At 38.8% G+C, this 27,120-nt stretch overlaps 1 protein-coding gene across 2 annotated transcripts in view; it reads right to left on the bottom strand.

Moving 5' to 3' along the window:
* Positions 1–17,719, bottom strand: part of onecut2 (one cut homeobox 2) — a 38,433-nt gene extending 20,714 nt beyond the window's left edge. The window contains exon 1 of one of the 2 annotated variants that reach the window (XM_026174502.1): positions 15,945–17,719. In XM_026174502.1, the coding sequence (XP_026030287.1) occupies positions 15,945–17,166 (1,222 nt within the window). In that variant the 5' untranslated portion in view covers positions 17,167–17,719. The remainder of the gene's footprint in view (positions 1–15,944) is intronic. The other variant, XM_026174503.1, reaches the window with a different exon arrangement.
* Positions 17,720–27,120: the final 9,401 nt, after the last annotated feature.

Genomic DNA, 27,120 nt, shown 5'->3' on the forward strand with positions numbered 1-27,120 from the left:
ATAGTGAACTGTGGCCACAAGACATTGGTAATTTATAGAAAAAATGCAAACAGCCAATATAATATAATATAAGCAGAACAATCGCTTGCACTTCGCTGGTTTTAACTGATGCCTATTTTTAGATTTCACTGGGCAAGCACTGCCTCTTTGCTTGCCCTGAACTTGGAATTCCCATGTGCTTGGTCACAGGTATAGGCCATCAAACTCCCTGGTTTCTCTGTCTTTTGCATGTGTACACCTCAGTTATTCCCTATTCCCTCAGTGCCTCACAACTGGTGTTTTATCAGAGTGACAACTCTACACTTGTTTATTATGCCAGTCAATACCAGCTGTAGGAGCATTTTTTTGCTAAACATCCCTAGCATGCTCCCATAGGTGGGAATATGGACAACAGCTTTCATATTGTGTTTTACAACATGATATGTTGCCTACAATAACACCTGTATCATGTCACAGCGATTCTATGATACAAGTAAACATCAAAATGCATTTTCAGCCTTAAAGTATCTGATATTGACTGGAAAATGCTTTTCATATGTTATGATGCTGATTATAACGTTGTTTAATGCAAGTCTGGTCCTCTCTTCCTTTTCCTCCTTCCACAAGGGGAACTACTCCATTCTCCCTAATAAATCATACTGTTATGTAATAAAAATATTAAGATCTAAAATTTGACCTAAAACAGTCCTCCAAGTGGGGTGGACCCCTGGGCCCATCTCTAGAATATTCATTGACTAATCTGGCCAAAAAGAGGCAAAAACCAAGAATATGTCAGTAAAACTGACTAGCTCACTATTTTAATTGTCACATTTTCCCCCTGTGAGTTTCTTCCTGTCACATATTTCATTTGCTTTCCCTTCATTCATGTTATAAGTGCCACCATGTGGAATTTCAATAGCAAATTTCCTGCACATGAACATGCAGAAGAGTACTGACATTCAAACAGGCTCTGGATGCATGAAGGTAAACAGTCCATGTGGAGCATTAAACAGGGAAAGCATTTACTAAAACACAACCTTGAAACCAAAAACTAATGTCACTGGTGAGTCTAACTGGTGAGGGAATCGGTTTAGAGCAGCTACATCCTTACGTACAGAGATATTGATATATTTGGCTTCAGCGTATCAATAACATATTGCAAGGGAAATCGAAACAATATATACTCATATCAATATTTGGTCCAAAGTCAGTGAATGTCACTAAAGCAATGAAAGTGAAACATGCTGTTCTCATATCAAATATTCACAGAAGACTAAAGAAAACAGTCAATGTAAATGTCTCCAAACACCAGAAAAAGAAACTGGTTTCAGCAAAACCAAGTGCAAAACCATTTTAGCCACATTCTCCAGCACGAACCAGCACACAAATAAAGTAATTCCTGTACTGTGATTCAGATTCTTATTGTAATCGTTATGTAGTGAGCCATTGGCTCCAGAAGGCTCTTTGCTGAGTTGCATGTATGCCTTTCACATAAGTAGTTTGCTGCGTCTACTATTGCACATTAAAGTGTCCAGGTTGTTGTTATTGTTTTGCAGCAGGAGACATTCAGATACAGTCTCTCTCTCTCTCTCTCTCTCTCTCTCTCTCTCTCTCTCTCTCTCTCTATTGTATGCTGTCAGCTCTCTCGGCCTACAACCCCCTCCCCCATCTCTTCCAGGAACCGGTCTGGATCAGGTTCCTGCAGATCAATGGAGATCTCGGTCCACACCGTTTACGTTATCGTTGCCAGTATTAATGCTCTTTTAATCTGCTCGGGATTACAGCCATCGATCCACGTCATCCATCCACGCACACGGCCAAGCCCGAACTGCAGCTGCTTTACACACAACAACACACACACACACACATTTCAGAGGAAAACAGCAGAGGAGAAAACAACAGCATGAGCAGAGGCTGGAGCAGGAAGGACAACAAACAAGAATGTGCATCAGCTTCCTTGTTTGTGTCCGATCTCAGTATCTGACCATCAGAGCATTGATCGGTTATAGATACACATCAGCACATTTGCATAACTGTCAGCTGAAGCAGCAAACTGAAATATCACAGACTGACAAGAAAAATGAAAACTTTAAAATGAGTTTGGTGCATTCTGATGTATAAATTGTGCTTGAGCAGTAAGTGGGTGGAAGTAAAATGAGTTGAAAATGTTTCAAACTGTGACTATTTAAAAACTGAAAGATATTAAAAATCTGAATTTAAGCTTAATAGTCCTGTGTCTCATGCCTATTTTTGGTGTTTAAAAAAATCCATGTTTACACACTGACACAGTTTTTCCTGTAATAAATTAATGTTTTTACTCTAAGCTAAATTAATCAGCCTGTCATCAGATGTTCTTGTGCACCAGGATTCTTCTTCTACTTCTTCTCATCTTGATATAAACATTAAGCATAGAAACCATTACCAAGAAATTCAAGTTAAATTATAATAATTATAATTAATTCTATTCAGCAAATAATCTATAAATTATCTATACATATTTTGATGCTGTGTTTTTTCTTGGCAAATTAAGCATGTAAAATTTAAAACTGCATAATAATAATAAAGAAAAGGGCTCAGTGGCTACCAGAGTATGAAAGTAAAACTGTTAATTGAGAATGAGCAAATCACCAGAAGATCAATGTGAAGCAATGAAAACACTTCAACTCAGGCTCATGTGATGAGCACAGTTGTTATTAAAGATAAATTTTCAGATTTCCAAATGCAGTCTGGAGTAAGGGAATGACTGAGTTAGGTGATAATAAAATAGACATCTAAAGGTTTTTGTTGTGCGTTTATGTTCCTTTTTTCCTTAAACACTGTGTTTTCACAGTAAACCCTGCCTGCAGCCTGACAGGTTTGTCCTGCCTGTCGTTGCTCATTACGCCTCTGGACAGACTTATTTCAGCCAGGCAGTGACACCAATACTAATGAAGCTGAGGGAGGAAGGGTGAACAGGATGGAGGAAACAAAGAGAAAAAGAAAATTAGGAAGAAAACATACAAACCCCACAAAGATAACTACAGTAAAGTAACAGAAAATGTCATCAATGGGATCGGTCTATTCAAAGGTGCTGCTTCATGTGTGGATCAATAAATGAATCCTAACAACCACTAAAATAGCACAAACCAAATAAGGCCTCACATCCTGCACCTCCTCCAGTCTACTTCTGACCTAAACTGCTGCGGGGCCTCACTATTGATTGGATAACGTCAGCAAACACATTCTGCAATCTCCTGAAAAACCCCTTGAGATATATAATGTGGTTAAAAAATAAATCCAACAGCAGCCAACAAGGACAAAAATAGTTGAAATTAATCACAAATGCTGTTCTACGTGTCACAATCATTAGATGTTTCCCATATTTTTAGTCTGTTACTGGAAGCAGTTCATTCCCAATTATACGTGTATAAACATTTTGTTTAATTGTAACTTCAAGGATTAATAGAATCTACTGCATTGTCTTTACACATCACGACCAAATTGCAGGCTTTTACATACCAGTCACTAAAATATTGACCTCCTTTTAACTGTAGCCTTTCCATTATTCCAGAAATATCCATGATGAGGACCTTTGGCCATGAAAACATACTTCATGATAGATTTAATAGATTTACTAATATTATTATTATTATTCTCTTGAAATAGGTTCTAGGTTACCACATGAATTGGAAGATAACTAATTGGCTTCTTTTGAATATAGCTGTAGGAAACATGCAGGGGGTGACTTGTTTCCTATGTAGACAGGTATCATTTAAACTGGAAAAATGGCTTTAAACTGCAATGTCTGACTGTTTTTTGTTCATTTTACAGTGTTGTGAAGCTTTTTATATGGAAACCCAAGTAACTGGAACAGTGCATAGATAAGCTAACTTAACTGTTGGTGCTTAGAACCTGCAGAGGGGATCAAATAAAATCCTGTAATTGTAATCCACTGGCAGAAGCCAGAGTTCGCTCATGCTAGTTCCCGAGTTATTTTCTCCCAGACTACAGCAGCTCTATACTATTACACACTACTGAGCTCTTTATGAGGTTTATGAGCTTAAAGCAGACCTGTTAATGGAGTAAGTCTTATTCATAAGGTTGAAAGAGGCAAATTTCCAAATGAATGGTAAGAAATTAAGACTGGCATGCTATAAATTAATACTATAGGGCCAAAGACATTGCATACTACTTTTTCCATAATGTATCTCAATAATACATTTCATTGAACCTAATGTCAGAGTAGAGTAGTTTTTAACTATACTGAAATATAAGATATTATCACCAATAAATAGCAAATTTTCATAGCTAGGCTAATCTTTATGAAAAGAAAGCTAATTTGGCCTTTTGAGCATGATTCAGGATTGTTTTCTCGTCCTTGCTGCAGCTCCGACTGTCCACTGTGCATTCTCTGAGCACTCGGCCTCAGTGAGTTCATGGTCCAGGTGTCACATTTGATTTGACCGTCCTAATAAAGAGGCGACAGGACCATTTTCTCCCCTGAACCCGAGCCACTCAAGCAGCCCCAGCAATGCTTCTACTGCCCCAGCAACACCAGTGCACCATAATTGGTGTGGACAGTCTTAACGAAAAATCTCTACACCACTCTTCTGATATTCTTATTGGGAACGGTGAAGGTTGGAAAGAGTCTGTAAAAGGAGATCGGTGCTCTGCTAAATGAATATAGTGCAGCCAGAGCCTCTAGAGTCATAATTTTTTGATTATCTGAACCTTACAAAACATACAAACGAGTTGTGAGTTTTCGTAATTTTAGACACAAAAGCAAGCTAATTATTACAAAAATGCACAGGCACAACCAAAAAAACATTGAAAATCAGGAGTGACCAACAAATGCAGACTTTGTCATACTTACAAACACAGTTAGTGTTTGGCCTCGGCATTGAATGTCGCTGCAGTTGGTGTATTAAGACACCAAAGTCAAAGATCACCTTTTGGATATCTCTGACATGGGACCAGGTTGGTTTAGACACAAAAAGGAGGAGCTCAAGTGAAGGTGGGTTGTAAAGTGGCTTGCAGATGTGGAGCAACAGCAGCCAGGTGGCTTAAAGCATCTTAGATATCATGCCTTACATGAGACTTGTCAACTCTGTGCATAAAGAGAATCAACTGATATGAATCAATTTAATTCAATTTAGTTTTAGTTTTATAGCCTTAAATCACAACAACAGTCACCTCAAAGTGCCTTACATTGTAACATAAAGAGCCTACAGTAACAGGCTTTATTAAGCATTGATTTAGACTGCTTCATCAAAAACACAGCATCTACACTGCCCACCATGAAAATAGTGTGCATTATCAGCATAATGTCATCACCAGCTTTTTGTGTCGTAGAGATAAAGAGCTCCTTCTTTCTACCTTCACAACCTGAAAATGTATATATTTTCAGTCTTGTAGTGTTCAGAATCATCATCGACCATATATAAGAGTTTGATGTAGCCACTGTGATGTTGTGAAACCTCAATCTCGTGGTTTTTGCCATCACCAACTTGATGTTTTGAAACCAAACGTGATGAGTGATAAGACTAAGAAATCAAGGGATTGCTCGAAGGCTAGCAGCTTGTCAGTTACACAGTAATCAATAAGTAACAAGTTGTACTCAGTACATCTATAAACCAGTGACTGAACCCATACCCTCATCAGGACAGTGTTTGCTCAGCTCATAGAGGAGCTGAGGGTTTTTCCACAATCTTCTTTAAAACCAGAAGAGTTGACCATTAAAACAAATGTAGGTTTAAGACACATCTGCATGAACTTCACTTTTCAGACCCAGAAGGTACAGCCATCTATTACGGAAAGACCCATCAGACCTGCTGGAGACACAGAAGTCTGCATTCACTTCCCAAAACCTGAAGACAGACTTTGTCACGTCTCACTTTCCAGCCACCGAAAACTGCTATCGACAGCACGAGACAGAGATAACAGCATCTGTCAAAGCTTCTCACACCGACACACAAACAAACATCACAAGTCTCCTCTTAGCAGCCTGAAATCCATTATTACAGATCGATGGCAGTCTGTGAATATGCAGGAGGTCAGAACAAAAACCCCGAAAACGGACACAAGCTGTATTCCCACAGTCTGAAATTGTAAGACTACGCACACACACACACACACACACACACACACACACACACACACACAGACAGTAACTGCTGGTAATCTGTGTCATAAAGCAGAGTCCGACTCATTAATAATGCACCCTGTCTGCTCGCAGCAGGATGCATAAAATGGAAAATATTTAGGTTCAGTCACTCAGATTTTCAGCACAATTTGACTCTGAGTGGATTCATTCTCTTCTGGAAACATTAAGGTAATCCCTGGTGATCATATTCTGTATTTTATTTTCCGCTAAAACAACCAAGCCAACAATGACTGTATCCTATTGATAAATAGACTGTGCTATCTAGAAATTAGTTTCCCTTTCTACCTAATTTCCTGTTTTCTGAGATGCTTTTAATGTGAAAAACTCCATAGGAAACAACTTCACAGTGCAAAAGAGATGCAATATGAATACATGTTGAATTTGTGGTATGTAAAAGGAGAAAAGAGGGATCATTGTTGTATCATTACATGCACATTACTCTGAATAAACCATGTGAATAGCGGTTCGTTGATTCAACACCAATTTGCCCATCATTTTCCTGTCATCCATAATTCAGTCGCAGTCACGGGCGGACTCTGTCCTCCATCCAAACAATGGACTCCTCCTCCTCCTCTCTTCCTCTCTCCCTCTCTCCCTCTTCCTCCCTCCCTCCATTTTGCCTGGTTAACCCGGCTGTGAGGTGAAGAAGAAGTGAAGTGAGCAGACCGAGGCGGGTCACGCTGAGATTCCCATCAATAATTCATCGGGCCGCTGCTGCCTCTGCTCTTGTGTTCAATTCCCCTGACGATCACATAATACCTCCACCCCCAAAAGAGAGAGAAGAGGATGGAGCGAGAAAGAGGTCCAGGGGACGAGAAAATGGTGAAAGAAACAGATTCAAAATGAGGGAGAGGATGAGGAGGAGGCATCGAAAGAAACGAAGTAAAATATTTAAACAAGCACATTTGTTTTCTTTTAATATATTGTCAGTGTGCAAGTTTATATTGTTTCTTTAAATTTCAGAATTAGGATTTGTATGTGACTTCTCTTTAAACTGCCGTTGCAAAATGTACTTGCCTTTATAGTATGTGGACACAAAGATACTAGCACATCTGATGAAGAGCAAATCCAAAGGCTCTAAAATGTTGGAAATTGCCTTTTTTTTGTTCTGCCAGACAAAAGTGACTGATTCATCTGTCCTGACAATTACTTTTCAAGTGGAGACAGAGGTTAATAGGAACACATGACTTGGTTATTAAGATTTATTTATTATTCCAACCAAAAAAAGGTCCTGGTGGTTGATTTTCCATCCACCAACTGAAACAAAACCTGCTAAGGGTTTTTCGTGAATATAATGATTTTTGTCACCACCCAAAAATCCAAACCTGTGATTTTTAAATATTTTTTTGTGGGTTCTGGGTTCAATTTACACCAGCGTGAAATAAATACTTGTTTATTACATGACTGAGAACAGGGAAATGCACAGACTCTTTGCCTTAATCCAACCCACACAGGCCTCTTTAAAGGCAGGAACTGTTTTCTTATATGAACATGTACAAGTACAGGAACTGGGGCGTCCAGTTACACTGTCAGTGTAATAATGGTTAGAATTTTAGTTAATATTATTTTGAAAAAGTAAGGAGAAATTGTGACGTACAATGATTCATACAAGCTACTTAAGTGTCTCAAGAATACTTAATCTTAGTCCAAAACAGCAAACTCACTGCTTTTATTATTTTGTCTAATGTTTTTGACCACTCAAAATTCTTTACACAAAGCCACAGTCACTTATTCTGGCACTTATCCTACCAGACACTGGGAGGAATTTGGGGTTTCAGCATCTTACACAAGAACACTTCAAAATGCAGGCCAGAGAAACTAGGCTCTTTTTTTTCTCTATTTCTATTGGTTATTGAGCCACTCTACATCCTGAACCACAGCCAACACCAGACCTTAGCTCTCTCCTGCTGTACACAGAAACCCATCTGAAGCCCATTTACAGCTCAGTATCTCAGTTCCTTTCGTTGTGTGTGAAGAAAGCTTTAATAGTGCAATCAATTCAATTTTCAATTCATTTGAATTTTATTTACATAGTGGCAAATCACAAACAGTTCAAGGCACTTATTACTGTAAGGTAAATAATACAAAGACAGATCACACAAAACGCAAAGCTAAAAATTATAGACAAACTCGGAACAATAAGAGTGATACGTACAGAGAGTTATTCATGTTTGCTGGACTTAAAATGTTTACATTTTGGCAAAAGATTTGCTTCACACTAGGTTCTGAAAAAACTTTCTCCAATAATTTGCAATGCAGGACAAGCGTATGATCACTGAGTTGGGTTCACATTTGCAGAATTGTAGGCTGATTCACGCTACTGGTTATTCTCTTCCTCATCACATTAGCGATTAGGGACAAGTACTTAGAGCTTTCCAGTGCAAATGTATCCATAGACATAGCACAAGGAAAAACTTTGTGGGCACTGGATCTGTGAAGTCTGTATCATTGACTTCCTTGTCACCGACTTTTCCAAACTGACCTAAGTGTATGTGCTGAACATTAACCGTCATCATTTGAATTTCTCTACCTACTTCTATGCAGCATGTAATACTTGTCTAACATCAAATATATATAAAGCATTACTGAAATTCTGCTTTCTATATCCATCCATCTATCCATCCATTTGCTTCCACTTATCCAGGGCCAGGGATACTTAAACCCCTCCACTTGGAGCACTAACTCATCCGTGACCCAGACTGGGTAATCCGCTCTTTTCCGACTGAGGACCTCGCCCTCAGACTTGGAGGTGCTGATTTTCATTCCCCCTCACTTCACAAACCACTCCAGTGCAAGCTGGAGGCCACCACCTGATGAAGACAAGAGAACCACATCATCTCTGAAAAGCGAGACCGCCCAAGTGGAAGCCATCCACTACTTGGCTATGCCTAGAAATTCTGTCCATAAAAATTCTGAACAGAATCGGTGAAAAAAGGCAGCCCTGGTGGAGTCCAACCCCCCCGGGAATGAGCCTGACTTATTGCTGGCTATGCGGACCAGGCTCTTGCAGCGGCATACACTTTCCCCAGGAGACTGAAGAGTGTGATCCTCCTGGAGCACACCGTCTGGTTCCCCTTCTTAAAGATGGGGAACCAACACCGCGGTCTTCCAATCCAGAGGTACCCCACCTTATCTCCACACAACACTGAGGATGAACCTCATCCACTCCCATGGCCCTTCCACCAAGGAGTTGTTTAACTGCCTCAGTGACCTCACCCCTGGTGATGGATGATTCATCCCCTTCATCCCCAGATTCTGCTTCCTCTATTTTAAGATGTAGAGAAGTTGCTTGATGGTTTGTCAGAATCTCCTCGAGGCAGTCCAAAAGTCTCTCCAACTGGCCTCTCCGAACTCCTCCTACAACTGAGTGCCGGGTGGCGGCCAGACACGGAGACCCTGGCGGACAGAGCCCCAGCTGCCAAGACTAGTGGTTGGGACATGCTTTTTAAAATTAGAAAAAAATGATAATGCTTTGTTTTTCCATGCCCACAGTCTCACAATAATTTCCTGCAAAAGACCCTGAACAAAAATATGTTTATAGACTGAAAAGCATTCAACCCTCATTTATTACTGAAAACTTTAGTTTCCAAACTTTAGCTGATGGTTGGTTGTCGAGAAATAAATACAAAAAATAAGCAAATAAGTGGACTGAATGAGATGAAAGTGTATCAACTTCCTTCTGTAGTTTTCCTACAGTTTCTTCCGACCTGCGTATTTTTTCCCCAGAAATATAATATGGATCATATTCAGAATTTACGGACAAAGGCATTACTAAGACATTTCTAGACAGAGTCTGAGATGATAGGGAGAGTAAAGAAATTGAAATATATGCTTAAAATAACCACATAATTATTATTGTCCTTCATTGCTGTGACTGTAAAGACCATTATGATGGAGAATTTAGCTACCAGATAAACCTGTCTCCAAGCTCTCAATTCTTTTCTTTTCCCCGTGCATGCTGCTCCTCCCTCTCCTCTCTGCTCATCTCAGGGTCAAGGGAATATTTGCTCCATCTATTGTCTGAGTGTTGCAGCTCTGACCTTTGACCCCACCTCTATTGGTTGCTTGTAGCGTTGCTGATCTAAGGATTGCACCTCCCTGTTTCTGCGGTAATTTTAAAATCACCGTAGAGGCGAGAGAGAACAATGGAAAGAGCAAAAGAGCAACACCTGGCCAACACTCAAATAAAGAAACAAAATATTGACCCATTCTCTGAGAAACCACAGGATGCCAATTACACATCAAGAATCAAACAGAATTAATATTTAAAATCAAGGCATCAACATGTAGCATCTCCAAAGCTGATTTACATTATACGGAGAGCGCTTTTCTATAGCCTAGCTTAGCCCAAAGAGCAGACGTCGCAGCCAAGTCAAACCATGATGTTTAGACTTTGTGTAAAACTACCATTGCTTTCGTGTGCACAAGAAATGTAAGAAACAAAACAGGAGCTGGAAACAAAACAAGGTCAATAGATAACAGCAATTTAAAAAATGATGGCGCTGGATGAGCCACAAACCCCAGTTTCCTGAGTGAAAGTCCAGTGTGGGCCGAGGCCAAAAGAATTTTATAGCCTTTGTTGTTGTCTCGTACATTTTATTCTGTGAACCAGCTTCATAGCTATTACATAATATTTATAGTAAGCCTATTGCCAGAGGAGGAAACTACTGGCTTAGCAAAAGAGAGAGAAAAAAACACTTTTCCACTTTTACTTTTACAGTACTATTATGTCATCAGTTCTAATGTACTACAGTTTCCTACTTTAAACTGATTTACAGTAGAGAAGAATAACAGCAGTATCTGTATATTTTCCCACACTCTTTATGGTAATATACTGCGTAAAAGGTTGTGCAGTATCTTACACATACTACAGTTGTTTAGATAGATGACAGTATGTTATCATAGGTTTCTCATTATACAGCCATTTAAATTACATGAATTCCAGTGTAGCTTTTGACAACTGCTTTAGACAACAAAGACACTAATAAACAGAAAACTTAATTACCTTTTACTCTATAAATCAGACATTGTACACTTAGTTAACTACCTAAATAAAAAAAGGATTATATTATATTTCTCAATGTTTAGAATTAAATAAGAAGAATCTTTAGCATTGGTACAATAAACTGCAGGCTTTGCAAAGATTTGAAGTTAAAAAAGACCGAGAGTGTGAGATATGCAGTTTAATCCTAGGGAAAGCAGATGAGTGCAGCTCACTCAGACAGAGGTATAACTGTGAGGCTGTCCTGTGACATTTTACAACACACAGGGGAGCACAGATCACATGAACACTCCCCTGCTCTCTTCCAGCTCCAACCTTCACCCACTCTCTCCTGTCATTTTCTATTAACCTGTATCGTCAAATACCAGCATCGAAAATCAAAGAACCCCTAATGAAATTACAGTCAAATCCTGCAGAGATAATCTCATCCACATCAGCAATCTACAGACAAATCCAGCCTGCTTAAATACTGATTTCCAATCGAATGTTAAAGAATCAGCGCTCCATGTTGGGCTGATGTCACGCATTGTTATAGTCAAGACCTTTTCTGTCTCTGCAAAACTCAGAAGGATACTGAACTGGTTGCATCATATTACAAAGTACATCATAGGATGTGTCAGATGAAACCACGGCAGATCTGAAGGTTTAAGAATAAGATAAAATCTTTTTAAACTCTTAATAAAAACCCTGCAAAAACACTGACATTCACAAGGTATAAAAAGGGTTATCACAGCGATAAAATAAGAGAGGACATAAGTTCATAAAATGCTGTTACGATGTTATTATTAGTAGGAAAAACAACAGAAGATATATAGTTTTACGAAAATGTAGGAACACCTTTACATTGACATATTACTAATAAACAAGCTGTTTGTTTTAATTAACTGCGTACTCATTTGAATTTCTCAAGTGCAATTGTTTTTGTTATTTGGATAAATCTTTTAATAATATTTTGTTATATGACTGCATTGTATAGATGAATAAATACATTTTTAATTTCAAATTTGACCCAATCATTCATCAGTTGTATATTTTTGCCTCATTTATTTTGATTTGTGTTCTTATTTGGTAGATTTTTTTCTTGACATAAAGTGTTTTTTTTTTAATCTCTTATCTCATTACAGCAACAATAATTAAACCTAATTAAAATATTATGATAATATGAGTATTATAAGAAAGCTGTAATGATATAAATTGAAAGACATATGCGCTGTATGATAACAAACATATTTATTAGATTAGACCATATCTATTATATTTTTGGATAAATAGAGTTTATTAAAAAGGAAAAAAAAATAAATGAATGAAAAACTGAAGAGACGCACACACATGACAAATGCACATATCCAGGAGTGAAAGGGATCAATTTCAATTTACTTAATTTCACCCACAAAATCCAATATCAATATCCTATATTCATGGAAAGTCCTGGAAATGTATATAAACAAAAGAAAACCCATAAAACAGCCATGCTGAAGACTTATTGTTGGATATTACACCGACTCTATAAAAGCAGCTAGATATAACATTTAAAAATGTACTAATCTATAAACACATTAAGCCGGTGAAAACGATTTAATGTATTTATCTGTGACTTAAAGAAATGTATAAAATGATTATTTGAATGCTGTATGCTATCATCTTAGTGTCACTGTATGCGCTTATAATCATGCAGGTTTTAGAGGGTTCATTAGTCTGTGTGGGAGATTTTACAAACTCATAATGAAGCATGTAAATGTGCAACTTATCAAAACGTTATAGTTTTTATTACTTTTATAATGAACATTTTCAATTTACAGTGATTATTTACGGAAATGATGAATAAAAAATAAAATACAAAAGGTAAGAATTCCTTATCATGATCATTTTAATACAAAGATTTTAATTTAATACTACTTCCATGTAAATCTGCATTTGTTCTCTGGTATCTTGTATGTACTTTTGTTTGTTTAGAGCTACTGAAATCAAGAGCATAATTAAAATGAAAAAGATAGTGATCCCCTAAAACAGAGCATTTACCAGATTTCTTTATTTAGACTAATTCGGTGCTGATTATTTCTCCTATGAAGGCAGCTGGGATTAATTAACTTGAGTCAACCAATAAAACTGAAGTGGATTTCAGCGGATAGCAAAATACAGGCAGACATTGTTCCTGAGAATCTTTTTTAAGCTTTTAAAGATTATAATATTCCCAAGTATCCCAAACTCTACAAAGTCTATTCGTCAGAAATCCTGCGACTGAATGTTTCACAAATCTGTCACTTTGCTGCTCCACATGTCACTCTTTTTATTTGAAAGTGAAAGCCACGTGCCTCCCAAATTTAAAAACAAGGTATATGGGTTTTTTTTTTAAATTAAAAATACGAATTAAAATACAAATTGATGCATTTTGAAAACTATTTATTATTTAAACTTGAAACATAAAAAGTTGATGTTTAATGGTTTACCTAAGCAGTACAGTGAAAATACTACTACTACTACTAATAATAATAATAATAATATCTTTGTTGGGGCTGCCACACAGTTTTTACATCCATTTCATTCATATTTCCTCTTCTTGCTTACTTTTTAATCTCATGTTTATTTGTGTTTTCTTTGGAATTTTGCATAAATAAAAACAATGTAAAAGCATATTTACACAGAGTGAGGCACTGACACTACATATATAAATTAAGCTTATAGATTTAACACAACAAGGGTGCATGCACCAATGAAAATATGCAGGTTATAGCTTAAATATGCAATAATTACAAACTTCACACATCAGGTAACTATAAATACCGTTTCGCTTAAGCCAGGACACCATGACGATAAAGTATGCTTAGTGTAAATGTAATAATTTGTAATATTTTGGATTGTCTTTGTGTTTTCTCAGCTTTTGAATAGTTATAATTTTGCATATATATAAAAAATGTGAAGGCACCTTTCCTGTACCTAAAATATCTCGGCACAGAGTTTTGGCTTTCCTTCCAAAGGAAAATCAGCAGTTTTATGATTAAAGAAAAACATTTTTAATCTGTGTTTTTAACAGGGCATAATTTACTGAAGTTTGAATTCATGTTTGTTTAACAATGGTCAGAAATAAGAAGAAAATACAAAGATTTCTATCCGGTGAGGTAACACACACTTTTTGCCTTTATGTATATGCGAAGCATTTGTACTTACAGTATCTGCATATTTAAAACTTCAAAATGAGTTTTGAAGCCACAAGAAACCCTGGCATATATTTTTAAAACAAACAAAAAGAGAATAATTTTAACGATTTAAAGTCTTATGGTAAACCAGATAAATATAAACACTCATCATTTATGCTTTTAATGGGACATAATGAAAGTAAAGACAATTTTAACAATATGGGATCTTGTTTAACTTATATAAAAACAGCAAAAGTCATAGGTGTGAATGACTGTGCAAAAAAAAAGTAATTTTGAATCACTCACGGTGCATAAATCATGCAGTTTATAGCCAAAAAAAATGCAGCCCTAATGAAAAACACATTTTTTTTTCAGATTAACATGAAAAAAATCATTTTTAATGTGATTTAAATAAACTGGCCTCTCTTTGTTTTTTCTGTTTTTGCATGTAAAAACAATATAAAGGCATATTCGTATCGTGGGAGACACTAAAAAAAGGTTTAATAAAAAAGCTGAAATGATGTGGAGCTATAATTTACTCCCAGCAAGCAAGCTATGAAGTATGCAGGCATTAAGATGTGGACGTGCAGTGGGTAGTTTAAAGTCGTATTCTAAACCACGTAAATACAAACACTGCTGTCACTTGTGCTGCGCTTTACATTTTAACATGAAAATAAAGAACCTTTGATATAATTTAAGACTCTAAAATTACTACATATTCAAAGAAAATGTCTCTGTTGTGATATATAGATGACCAAATCCCAATAGAAACATTAAACGTTTATCACATCTTGGTGTGAAATTAAATGCAAGCCTTTCCATGACCTGACCTTAAAAAAGGGGGAACTGGCCCGTTTTAGTTCTGCTCCTGCAGACAATAGAGGCTGGGACAGGGAACAGGTTCCTCACTAGAGGGGGCACCAGACCCACCGATTCTGCAGACCTTCGTGTGTTTATGTCACAGCTTTCTGATCGCTTGAAGCTCCACACAATCAAAAACAGATCCTCCTGAACGCCCCCATCACACTTCTCCACCCAAATGCTAATGCAATCGCAATGCAATAAGCATTTAAGGAGCTAATGACAGTAAAAACACCAGCATTATAAGAATGTTCAGCCCTGAGAATATATATTTACACCCGCGGATGCACATTAACAACCACAAATTATACCAAAAATATTGTGCGATGTTTAGCAGGTTTTTATTGTTGTTTTATTTTCTTGGAATTTTAAATATATTTATTATTAATCTGGGTGTTATTTAAAGCAGAATAACTAGTAGATTTTTTGTGTTAGTGCAGCGTTTTCCTCGCTGCCATGGAGGGACTGGAAACTGAAAGAGGAGGATTGTTGGAGGGAAATCCCATGACCTTGTCATTTCCCATCGATCCTTTTGTGTTATTGATCAATAATGGTAATCATAGCACCGGTGAGTCTAAATAAATCCCATTCACCTAAATTGGAGTGGCGCGTGAGGAGCCACGAGGAGTGAGAAAGAGAGAGAAACCAACCAAAATAAAGCCAGCAAGAAGATTAAAAGTCAGCTAGTGATAAATGCTGAGGAATCATTTGAGGATATTTTGTTTTAATGTGGAGGATTTCTCCTTTTTCTTCTCGCTGTGGCACAAAAACAAATCAAAGCAAAGCAGCAGCAGCAGCAGCAGCTCAGGTTGTTTTCCTCTCTTACCTGCCAGTCTGAGCGCGGACATTCTCTGAAACTCGGGCTCCTGCAGCCACTTCCACATCCTCCTGAAGGTCTCCCGGCCTGACTTTAGTTTACTCCAGGGTTTGGGGTTCCTCAGCAGGTCCGACAGGGTCCCCTGGGAGCGGCACAGCACCCTCTGGGCGAAGATGGCCTGGGGGATGCTGTACCTCTTGAGCTCCGCCGTGATCCTCTGCGCAACCTCCTTAGTGTTGATTTCTTCCAGCTGTCCCGAGCTGTTCCCCCCCTGCGTCCCCGAGGAGGAGGGCGTTCTTTCCCGGGTGGAAGCCAACACGGGCCCGTGGGATGGAGACTGGAGGTGGGGGTGAGAGTGGGGGTGGTGGCCCGCCGAGGAAACGACCGGGTGTCCCGGGTGGTGCATTCCGTTCAGGTGCGGCATCATCCCGCCAGCCGGAGCGCCGAGGCCTCGGTGCTGGTGGTGGTGGTCCCCTCTGGCCAGCATAGAGGCTGTGTGGTCGAAGTTCAGCATCTTGTCGTGGCTCCCGTGCGTCGTGGTGCCGTAATTGTGGAGACCCTGTTGGGTGTTGTGGATGGAGCCAAGGCCGTTGCCCAGCACCGGGGAGAGGTTCTGACCCATCCCGGACATGTGGTCCTTGTGGTAGGGGCTGTAAATGTTGTTCATCCCCGGCAGTCCCCGCTCGTCGCGCATCAGGGTGAAGCTCCCGCTCACGTTCCCGGAGAGCCGCTGGTGGTGGTGGTGGTGGTGATGGTGGTGGTGGAACTTGTCGGACACGGTGGAGATGGGGGGCAGCGGCTGCAGCGGGGTGAGCGTGGTGTAGGTGCCGCTCATCCCCATCCCGGGAGAGGAGGTGTCGCAGGGAACGCTCATGGCGTGGTGCAGCGGCAGGGACAGCTCCGGCCGGTACTCCCCGCTGCCGTCAAGAATCGTGGCCATGCCGGACACCATGGCCGAGCGGGAGGACGCGGCGGCGGCGGCAGCCAGGTCCTGGTGTATCCGCAGGGTGGACGCCGCCGCAGCCGCAGCCGCCGCTCCGGGTCCCGACGAGCCTCCGCGGCCGTGGTGCGGGCTGTGGCCGCTCATCAGCTCCGCATCAGGGGCCACGGAGCTCACCGCCACCCCGCCATGCAGGCTGCCGATGCCGTCCATTGTCATGTCCGTGTTCATGGCGTAAGCGTCCAGGTCCTTGGCCAGGCATCTATAGGCGTTAGTGTAGGCAGTCTTCATTCATCTGTCCTCTCAGTCCATCAGGTCGAGCAGAATTATCTCTCCTTCTTCTCCTCCTTTCTCTCGCCGCTTCTCCCGTGATGCGCCGGGATGGGTCAGTAGCCGTGTCCCCGTGTTTCCTCCACTCCCTCGGTGTGTTTCCCCCCCGGTCCTCCTTAAGGCCTCTCCAGCTCGCTCTCTTTGTAAAAAGTGTTTTATCTCGATCATACGGGCCTGTGCGGTGGCTCCCCCATATCCAGCCCTCTCCTCCTCCTGTGTTGCTCTGCTCCTCGGACGGGAGCTGTCCACGGTCCCCTAGCCGACCTCTCAACCCAACCTGCTGGGTGAGGAGGCGGAGGGGGAGAGGCGAACTCGTATACGGGGTGACTGACGGTGGAAGAGATCAATTAGAGGGACGGAGAGGACTGTGAGGGCGTGGTTGACTGAAAGACAGGCCAATCAGCGTTAATGATTGCAGCTGTGGGCGGGATCACCGCTGTTATGATATGGGTCTAAAGAAGACTTCATACATATTTTTATGTACTAGTTTAACATTTTTGATTAAAAAATAAAGACCAGTCCCCTGCCATTTTCTGTGCTTATTTTAATTATCTATTTATTTATTTTCTTTTATTAAAGTTATTGAGATATTTTACTCAATGAACTTTATACACCACATTTTACTGTATTTTAGTCTGATTTCCACGTTTTGATCTTCTTACGTTGTGATACTCAGCTTTTACATAGCATTTTGCTGTATATCATACAATTGTTTTAAAATGATCGCGCTAGTGGGCTTCTTAATATTATATATTCAGTTCTTTATATAATATTTAATTGTATTTAATGAGCTGTTTTACTCTATTTAGCTTTAGTTCTTTTTAAATGATAATTTATAGCATTTTACTTTAAATGTTATTGAATTACACTAATCTTTTTGCATGGCCTATTGAGATATTTTATTTTGATTTTTACTCGTTAAGCTCCTTACTTTACTATATTGAGCTGTTTATATGATATTTGATTAAATTTGTTGAGCCATTTTACTTTATGGAGCCAAATTAGAGTTTTTTTTTACCAACTGTCTTATTTTCTTTAATCTCATAACTACTTATTGAGCTCTTATTATAATAAATAAACTTTTTTGCTTTGCATGTCACTTATTTACCTTCTTCAGATTTTTGGTTTTGTCATATCCTGTTTCATTTAAGCTTTTTTTTTAATTACAGATTTTCTTTCGTGTTTTGGCTGCTGTACCGTTATTTGCTTTTTCCCAGCTTCTGGCATAAAGAATATATTTATGTTGTTTTCTTATCTAATTTTTTAAAATATATTTTAAAGATGTCACCAAGAACATGTATGACATGTCTCCTCCTGAATTTATGGTATTGCAGTATTGTCTGTCTGTATATTACTCCCACAAACTGTGATAAATAAATTCTGAAATTGTAAAGACTGTGCTGTACTTGTGCAGTGCAAGGCTTAAAGGTCATTATTGACATTGGGAAGGAGTCTGTCTGTTCTGGGACTTTCTGTCATGTTACACGGCCTTCCGTGGCACATCTTGTCCAGTTTTAAAGACACCACCATGAAAAAGTCCTTCATATTCAAATTAAATTTTTATTGTTAACTTAACTGACAGCCTGATCTACTGGCGACACAACCAGAATATAGTGAGACCTATTCCAACCAAAATTTGAAATATAAGGCTTTACAAGATTTAATTGTTCCTTCTAAACAAATCTGTTTAATTATTTATGTCATATAGGGCTTTACATTAGACATATAAATAATTTAATACACATGACTGAATAAACTAGAAATAAGGAAAGGAAAGAGTTTCTTTAAAAAAAATAAATAAATAAAGAGGTGTTGAAAATAATACAGAAAGCTTGCTCCATAGTTTGCCAAAATTACAAGTGCTAACATAAATGTGGTGTAAAATCATTATATGGATTTCTGAGTGTGAGCATAACAGCTAAGAAACATTTCCACTGATATGAATGTGAACTGAGCCTTTAAGGCCAGTTTGGCTGAAGGTGTTCAGCATTAAGTGTGCAGATTCCCTAAATCACTTCTTCATCCTGCGGACATTCGTCTTGGCGCCTTCCTGCGAGTGAAACCCAAAAAACAAAGACTTTAATCTGTGCGTCCTTTGTAACAAACCAAGGATGCTGTGTTTTCTCCTCAGCTCCTGCAACAAAAGATGCAATTTGCCCACAGGGATCATTAAAATTTGATCTCATCTCAGCTCTCATCGCATCACCTGCTGTCTCTGACTGTTCACCGTCAGTGTGGGGACAGGCAATAACACATGACAAAAACGTGAAGCACAGAGGAAGTGAGCCTTTATGCTTGTCTGATATTAAACAAGTGATGTTTTTGCAAAATACCACATGATCGTAACACTGTTTAATCTCAGCAGTCTTTTTGCAACTTTTTGATGCTGATATCTGAACGGACTGCAACAAAATGTAAAACAAAAATACCTATAATTGAGACTCACCATGTATATTATATTTATTATCATTAAAAACTACCAGGTTAGTTTTAGCCAATAAATATAATAGATTAAGTTTGAACAAAAGTCATGGTTTGGGTTAAAATGAGTTTTTCCAACTTTTCCTCCGTCGCCATGGTGATGCACCCCCTCTGAAGAGTCCAAAATCGAGGTATTTCATGCACTGAATATAAATATTCCATGTTCCAATTACCACTTTTTACAACCGAGAATCGGATTGTGAAGGCCTCCATTTCTGAATGCTACTTTATCCAAATTGCAGCAGATCCCTACAGGCTCTCCTGAGGGTGGTACGCCCATAGGAGGGCTGGCCCACAGAGACCAATGAGTCACACAGATGAAGGCCTGGCCAAAAGGCCCTCACCAATTAGCTCCTCCCTCAGGCTTAACTCCAGGGAGGTTCCCCTGGTAACCCAGAGCCCTGGCTGGGCAAGGTAACATGGACTACTGTTGTTCTCTTCAAAGTGGTCTTCTGAATCTCACATAGTCCTTTCCCCTCATCCTGGACCATTTTACCTTTGGAGACCACACAAGGAGAAAACTGGTGCTGAAGGACAACACAGCTCCTGGGATCATTCAGGCACACAAACCTTTCCGCCATACTAAAGTGGCATTTCATTGGACCATGGACTCTGAGAGGAGCCGGTACTCCTGCAAAAGGAGCCAGAGCTTGAGGGGTTTTGGGCATGTCCAACCTGGAGGAGCTCTCAAGGCTGACCCAGGACACAACACAGAGATCATGTCAACATGTACACAGCATAAGTTATCAGTCCCTAAATGCAGTATCGGCACCTTCAGCAATTCTAGAGCTAGTCACCATGCAGGATATAAAAGACATACTGACTGACTAATAGAAGATTTTCATTAACTTCAAACTATCTAAAACGCATTTGTGAAAGTAATTTGACCCATCACCCTAAAAACATGTACTTTACACAGTTATAGCAGAACAGGGCAGTTTAGCCAGCTAACTCAACTCAGCGCTGAGGTTCTGCAGACATGTGACCGCTAACCACATGACATTTACTTATTGGCCACTTTGGATGTGTCACAATGTCATCACAACTTTTACTTTGATGGCAAACCTTCTCCAGTTCCAGTGTTCGTTGTACTTTTTCAAGTTTTATTACCACGTGGCTAATAATTAAGGACTGTTTGCTGACAACCATGAAAAACCACAGGCAACGTTCTTTCCAGTGAGAACCAGAAACCTCCAGGAACCGCTGCTAATCAGTCAGTCAATGCACATCTTTCCCCAGAAACCAGTGGTTGTCCAGCATGGCTGACAAATATGGAACAATCTGCAAGTAATCTCACTTGAATTACCTCAATACAGGAAATCTAATGGTTTGAAGAAAGAATTGACAGAAAGAAAAAGAATGGGGAAGTATTACAACAAAACATTACATGCTTTAATATTAAATGAGACCAGAAGTGTCTTAGACAAGGCATCCCCACCAAAGTCAATACTTTATTTTCTAACTTTAAAGAAAATTATCTCAAACCAAACCAGATCTTTATGACTTTTTCCTCAAACTCCACCTCTCCACCAAAATTCAGTTGGGTAATAATGAACCTATGTACCTCATTTAACTGGTAGATGAATATTGTGGGTGTTAGTGCAGCTGGACTGTAGTTTGATGCTGGTTGGATAGATGTTTGCAGCCGTGTAGCTCACAGTGTTGAGCGCTGGCTGCTGCAGCGTAAATGATGTGGTGGTGTGTCGGGACGTTATCGACAGACTCCGGGTGGAGTGATGAGCGTGGGAGCTGCACTGAGAGAGCATTATAGCCCGTAGCCAGTTCACTTTACAATTCATTACACTCCCAAGGACAAATGACTGCTAAATAACTCTGTCTGCCTCTCTGTCTCTGTGCCCTCTCCAACTGATCACTGCTATTGTTAGATAACAAGAAAAAAAACATGCAGTTATTTTAGATCCAGTCAGTAAAAGATCTGCTTTTTATGGCTATTTCTGTGGCTTCATGAATCTTCATGAATCTCATCAGTGCAACATTTTCTAAAGTAAGGTTTTGGATGGTGAGAGTGCTGATTGTTGGAGAATAGCTGCTTGGTGGAGCATTGCTAATCACTATTTTAGCTTTACTTTGGCTTTGAGAGAGAAATATCCAGCCTGTTCTCATTCTTGTGTCATGGATGGAGCTGAACAGGTAGAATGATTTTTAACACCGGCTGCTAAACAAAAATATCCACCTTTTTATTTCTCACATATACGATCGGACATTTAATCTATGCTAACACCGGTCGTTTTTCTCACAGGGCAAAAAGGACATTAGCATTGTTCTAATCAGCCTGCTAAGGAATTACAGTACTGTGCAAAAGTCTTGAGCCACCCCTTAGTTTCTGTACATTTTGCCAGGAAAATGAGAAAAGCAACAGTAGCGTTTGTTCAGTTAAAGTAAGCTTGAAAGTCTGCATTTGGCAAGACAACCTTTGTTCTTCAACACAGTCTGAACTCTCTCAGGTGAGCATTCTTCTAATTTTTTAAAGTAGTCTTCAAGAATAGTTCTTCAGGCTTCTTGAGTTACATTCAAGAGGACATTTTTAAGGACATGATTTTCAGACACTGCTCATCTGTTGTAGAGATCTTTTATCTTTTTTGTAAGCCTGGCACTTCTTTGCCTCCTCCACTTGTCCAGTTGATAAAGTAGCCACAACTGGAGGCCCAAAGAAGAAGTGGGAGGACTAAAAAAAAAAAAACTATATCCAGCAGATGAAAATCACATCTTTAAGAAATAAGAAAAATCCAGCAAAGACCTGACTTTCTGAATGTCCTTCAGAAAGTCCGGAGAATTATTCCTGAAGACGACTTAGTAAAATTATAGGAAAGCTTCCATGAGTAAGTTCAGATTTTGTTGAAGTATAAAGGTGGTCATCTCAGATATTGACTTTCAAACTCATGAAATAGCAAAATGGATTTTAAAAAAGGGATAGCTAAAGACTTTTGCACAGTTTTGTGTATAATAGAAACATAATCTAAAACAACCTGCAGAATAATCCAAATAAAAACAGACGTGGTAAAGTGTAGGAAACAAAATTTGTGTCACTGCCAAGACTTTTGCTCATGACTGCAGCTATACGAGACGGCAGGAAGATGTCGTACTTAAAGTAAATAAATAATAGTAAATGTAAGAAGGAAGTGTTTGTGTACACACTGTGAAATGTCTTTAATAGACACTTTTGATATTTCTAGTAGGGAATTATAATCACTCAACAATATTCTCAACGTAAACAATTATACTCAGAGCGTTTGTGATGACTATATATATGACTTTGTAAACATTCAGCACTAATACAATATTACTAGTTGTTTCTGGATAAATGACCAGGATTTGCTTCCACTTACAAAAAAGTCAAAGTAAAAGTTAAAGCTGCTCTAAACAGTTTTTTAAAACATGATTACTTATTTTCTTCTTTTTTGGGTTTTTTTTTTTGGTTCTCTTTAGTGGACTATGATAATTATATAAATTACATTTATTTAGTATTATTGGAAGTTTTATTCCCCACAAATATATATATACAATATTTTCTTTCCTAAAACCAAAGTTTATTTCTTGCAGGTTCAGCTCTCTGACTGGGTAAAAGTCTCCCTCAATTATTCTGTATGTTTTATATTTTTTCAGCTGAGGGCCCATAAAATACAGATTTTGAGAATTCACTGATGAGAAGGAGGATGAACCACAGAAGAAAAGGTGGTGGATGAGACAGAGAATGGCGAGAGGAGCAGTAGGAGGAGGAGCAGGATGGGTAGTTGGGCAGATGTTGCTTTGTTTAAAGACTGTTGTGTAATTAAGGCCAGAAGAACAGAAGCCTGACCCATTTTCTCCTTTTGATCAGTTGTCAGAGACTCTGCAGGAGGTCTGCTGAGGGATAACCTGTCCGTCTGTCTGTCTGTCTCTTCTTGAAACTTTCAGCTGCCTTGCTGAGGAAACACTGCAAGAGAAGCAAACTGTTTATGTTTTATGCTCCACTTGATATTTTTAACTGCACGGAGAGGAAGAAAAACAACAGAGAAAGGTGGCATGCCGAGCAGGATGAGCAAGCGAAGAAGAAGATGAAGAGCAGGAAGAAAGAGGTGAGGTAATAAGGGAGTTTGGGGTCGGTCAAGGAGATTGAGGAGAGAGGAGCAGCTGTATGCTGAGGTGGTGGTGATGGTGGGTTGAGGGGGAGGGAGGGAAGTGACTGAATTTGGAGTCAATGTGGGGGCGTAAACAAAACAAATCACTTCCCAGCAAAACTTTAAGCTCCGCCCCTTCTGAAAAAGTTCATATCAAAATTTCCGAAACATGCATGAACTTTTATAAATGACTGGCTGACACTCAAATACCAACATTTTGTCTTAAAACCAGTAAACCTGTATTTTCCTCCAATAGCTCCAGCTCCCATGAGACGTGTACGTGAATCATCTCCGAGGGGTACACTGTTGGCAAACATTAGCTAAAATAAATAAATACAAATATTTAGTAATTAATAAAATCAGTAATTAAAAGATCCATGTGGTGTAATTCTGGCTGTCAGTCAATCTGTCAGTTGTTTTCTGAGAAACAGTTTAACACCTCTGTTGTACTAGAACACCAACCCACTGGAGACTGATATTTTAACAATTCCCAGATATGAAGTTTAATTATTAGTCTCAGTAATGTCCTTAAAGAACTGCGCACTGTACTCTTAAATAATAGTTGTTCACCGTTTGATGATGCGACACCATAAAGAACTATTTTGTGCAGGCGAATGATACACATTTTTTTATTCCTTACAATTTGAGTCCACAAATAACAAAAACAGAAAGAAACATGTACCAAATACTATAATAGGGACAATCATAGATACACCAGTGACCCAACCAGTTGCAGCAGATGGCCCCGCCCCTCCCTGAGCCTGGTTCTGCTGGAGGTTTCTTCCTGTTAAAAGGGAGTTTTTCCTTCCCACTGTCACCAAAGTGCCTGCTCACAGGGGATCATTTAATTGTTGGGTTTTTCTTTGTATGTATTATTGTAGGGTCTACCTTACAATTTAAGTGCCTTGAGGCTGTTGTGATTTAGGGCTGTAGAAATAAAATTTACTTGAATTGAATTGAACTGAATTAAAAAGCATTATCAATAAAGTAAGAAAAAAGTAAAAGCATATCATTTCTGTGTGAATCTGGTCCTCACCAAAGAACAACGTTTTATCATCAGAAATATAGAGTTCATTATTTCAAAGGCTCAGGAAAAACAAGCATTGCAAAAGTTTAAAAAAAAGTTTAAAAAGAAAAACAAGAGAAGGAAAGTCACGGTTTTATTTTCAGTCATTTCTTTAATACTTGTTTTGTATTCCAGTGAATGATGGACTGAGAGCACATTAAGTAATTTCCAATGAAATTATTTAACATAAAAAATACTGAGCAATTAATTTACTGACTATAATTTTTTTTTCATATACAAACTGCAGTGCTGCTGACTTGTTTTTCATTTATTACATTTTTTTTACATCACCACAACGTTAAATCTTACATTATTTAATAACAGTTATGTGATTGTATTCAGTTGCATGTTACATTATATAGAATTACAACTACATTACTTTACCTTCACAATGATAATAATACATTTTCTGTGATGTTTTACTGCATGTAAATGTTTTGTACATTTGGAGCACATTTTTGCTTCTATACACTAAGAAGACATCTTTCTGCAAACTCGAGGAGCTCTTTAGATCACTGACCTGTCAGTGTTGCGCCTTTGGTGTCCCTGTACATCAGCACACACAAATCCCTCAGTGATGACGCATTTAGTTATGAACTTATCTGGCAGAGAAATTACTACCTAAAGCAGCAACTTACTGAATGCTCTTTGCATGTAAAACAGAACATCCATACATTTATTTTATAAGGAAAACAGTCAATTTTAGGACTGGTGGTCGTCACTGTTCCAGAGACTCTTTTTCTTATTACTTTTATCAGAAAGCACTCTGATGTTTTATCAGAGAAACCTGATCTTCATCCTGTTATTAAATTAAACACACTACAGATTTATAGAGGCTTTAACACATCATTGCAAATGCTTGACAGACTCAGTTGGCATCTTCTTGATAAAAGACTAATTCACGGTGCAATTTGTGTAAAGGCTGGGAAAACACAGCAGGTTCCTCTGCCGTGTTTCCTGGTGAGTTTTAGTGGCTACGGCTGGTTGTAAAATGTGAATGAAGCTGAAAAAAAAGGAGAAAAAGCTGCAGGATGATCTGGATGCTTCCTCCTGCTTCCTCCTCTCTCTCGCTTCCTCTCTCTCTGTGTCCCGGGCCATCTGCTGTGCACAGAGCAGTAGTATTGATCTGCAGCTTTGTGCTGGAGACCACATGCTAATCTATAGTGTTAGTGACAAACACTGCTCCGCTTTGCCTCGCATCTGTCCCACTGACTCTCTCTCTCTCTCTCTCTCTCTCTCTCTCTCTCTTCTCTCAGTATAACTAGTGTCATCCTCCCTCTCCCTCTCTCCCTATCTCCCTCTAAATGAGCCAGCAGTTTTTAAACGGGGGTCCATCTGTCCGGCTGTAAACTCTTCCTCCTCCTCCTCCTCCTGCTGCAGTGGTTGGTTGCTGGTGAGTCCTGAGTCGGTAGGCTTGTGTTTTGGTGTTTCATGGCAGCCATCTTTGGTGTTGCATGTAAGACCTGATGACGAGCGGAAGCAGAGGTAATAGAGACATGCTGTTGTACATATGTGCTGCATATAAATAGATGTGTGTTTATTTTAAAAACAGGGATATTTCAAATTAACATTTCTCTATTTACAGGCATATAAAGGATTTTTGCTCATGTATGCTCTCTTAAAACAAGCAATGATTTCATACAAAGATTTACATAAGTGCATACATGCATACAGATAAATAAGAAACTATTAAATGTAAACCTAAATGTATACAAACCAATAAAGTGGCACTTTTAAGACACAAAGATTCAGCTGTTTACAGATTGTCATGTATATAAATGGATTAATGGAAATATACAGAGAGAATACGTCTAGAAAAGATACACAGGAAGAACTGTAGAGCTTGAAGCAAAATGTAAAGACTCAGATATTTCTGATGTAAGTTTAGAGATTTACTGAAACAATGTGAAGGTTGATATGCATAAAACAGATTAAAGCAGATTATAGGAGATTTGAATTAATTGTTGGTTGATAAAAGTGTTACACAGTACACAGTATAACATTTAACAGTAGTAACATGTTTAAAAGTAAGATTTTGTAGAAATATATACAGCATATGCAATTTAAAATTAAAGGCACACACAATCAATATAATATGTAACAATTTGTGTAGCTGATGACATTTTGTCAGGTGATTTGCATTTAAATTCATAATATAGAAGAGGCATAGACAAACATACACAGTATTTGCATATTTATATGATTATAAAAATACAATTTCTGCCATAAGTCCAATTCATAATTAAATGT

The sequence above is a fragment of the Astatotilapia calliptera genome, chromosome 7 (genome assembly GCF_900246225.1).
Source record: "Astatotilapia calliptera chromosome 7, fAstCal1.2, whole genome shotgun sequence".
Classification (NCBI taxonomy): domain Eukaryota; kingdom Metazoa; phylum Chordata; class Actinopteri; order Cichliformes; family Cichlidae; genus Astatotilapia; species Astatotilapia calliptera.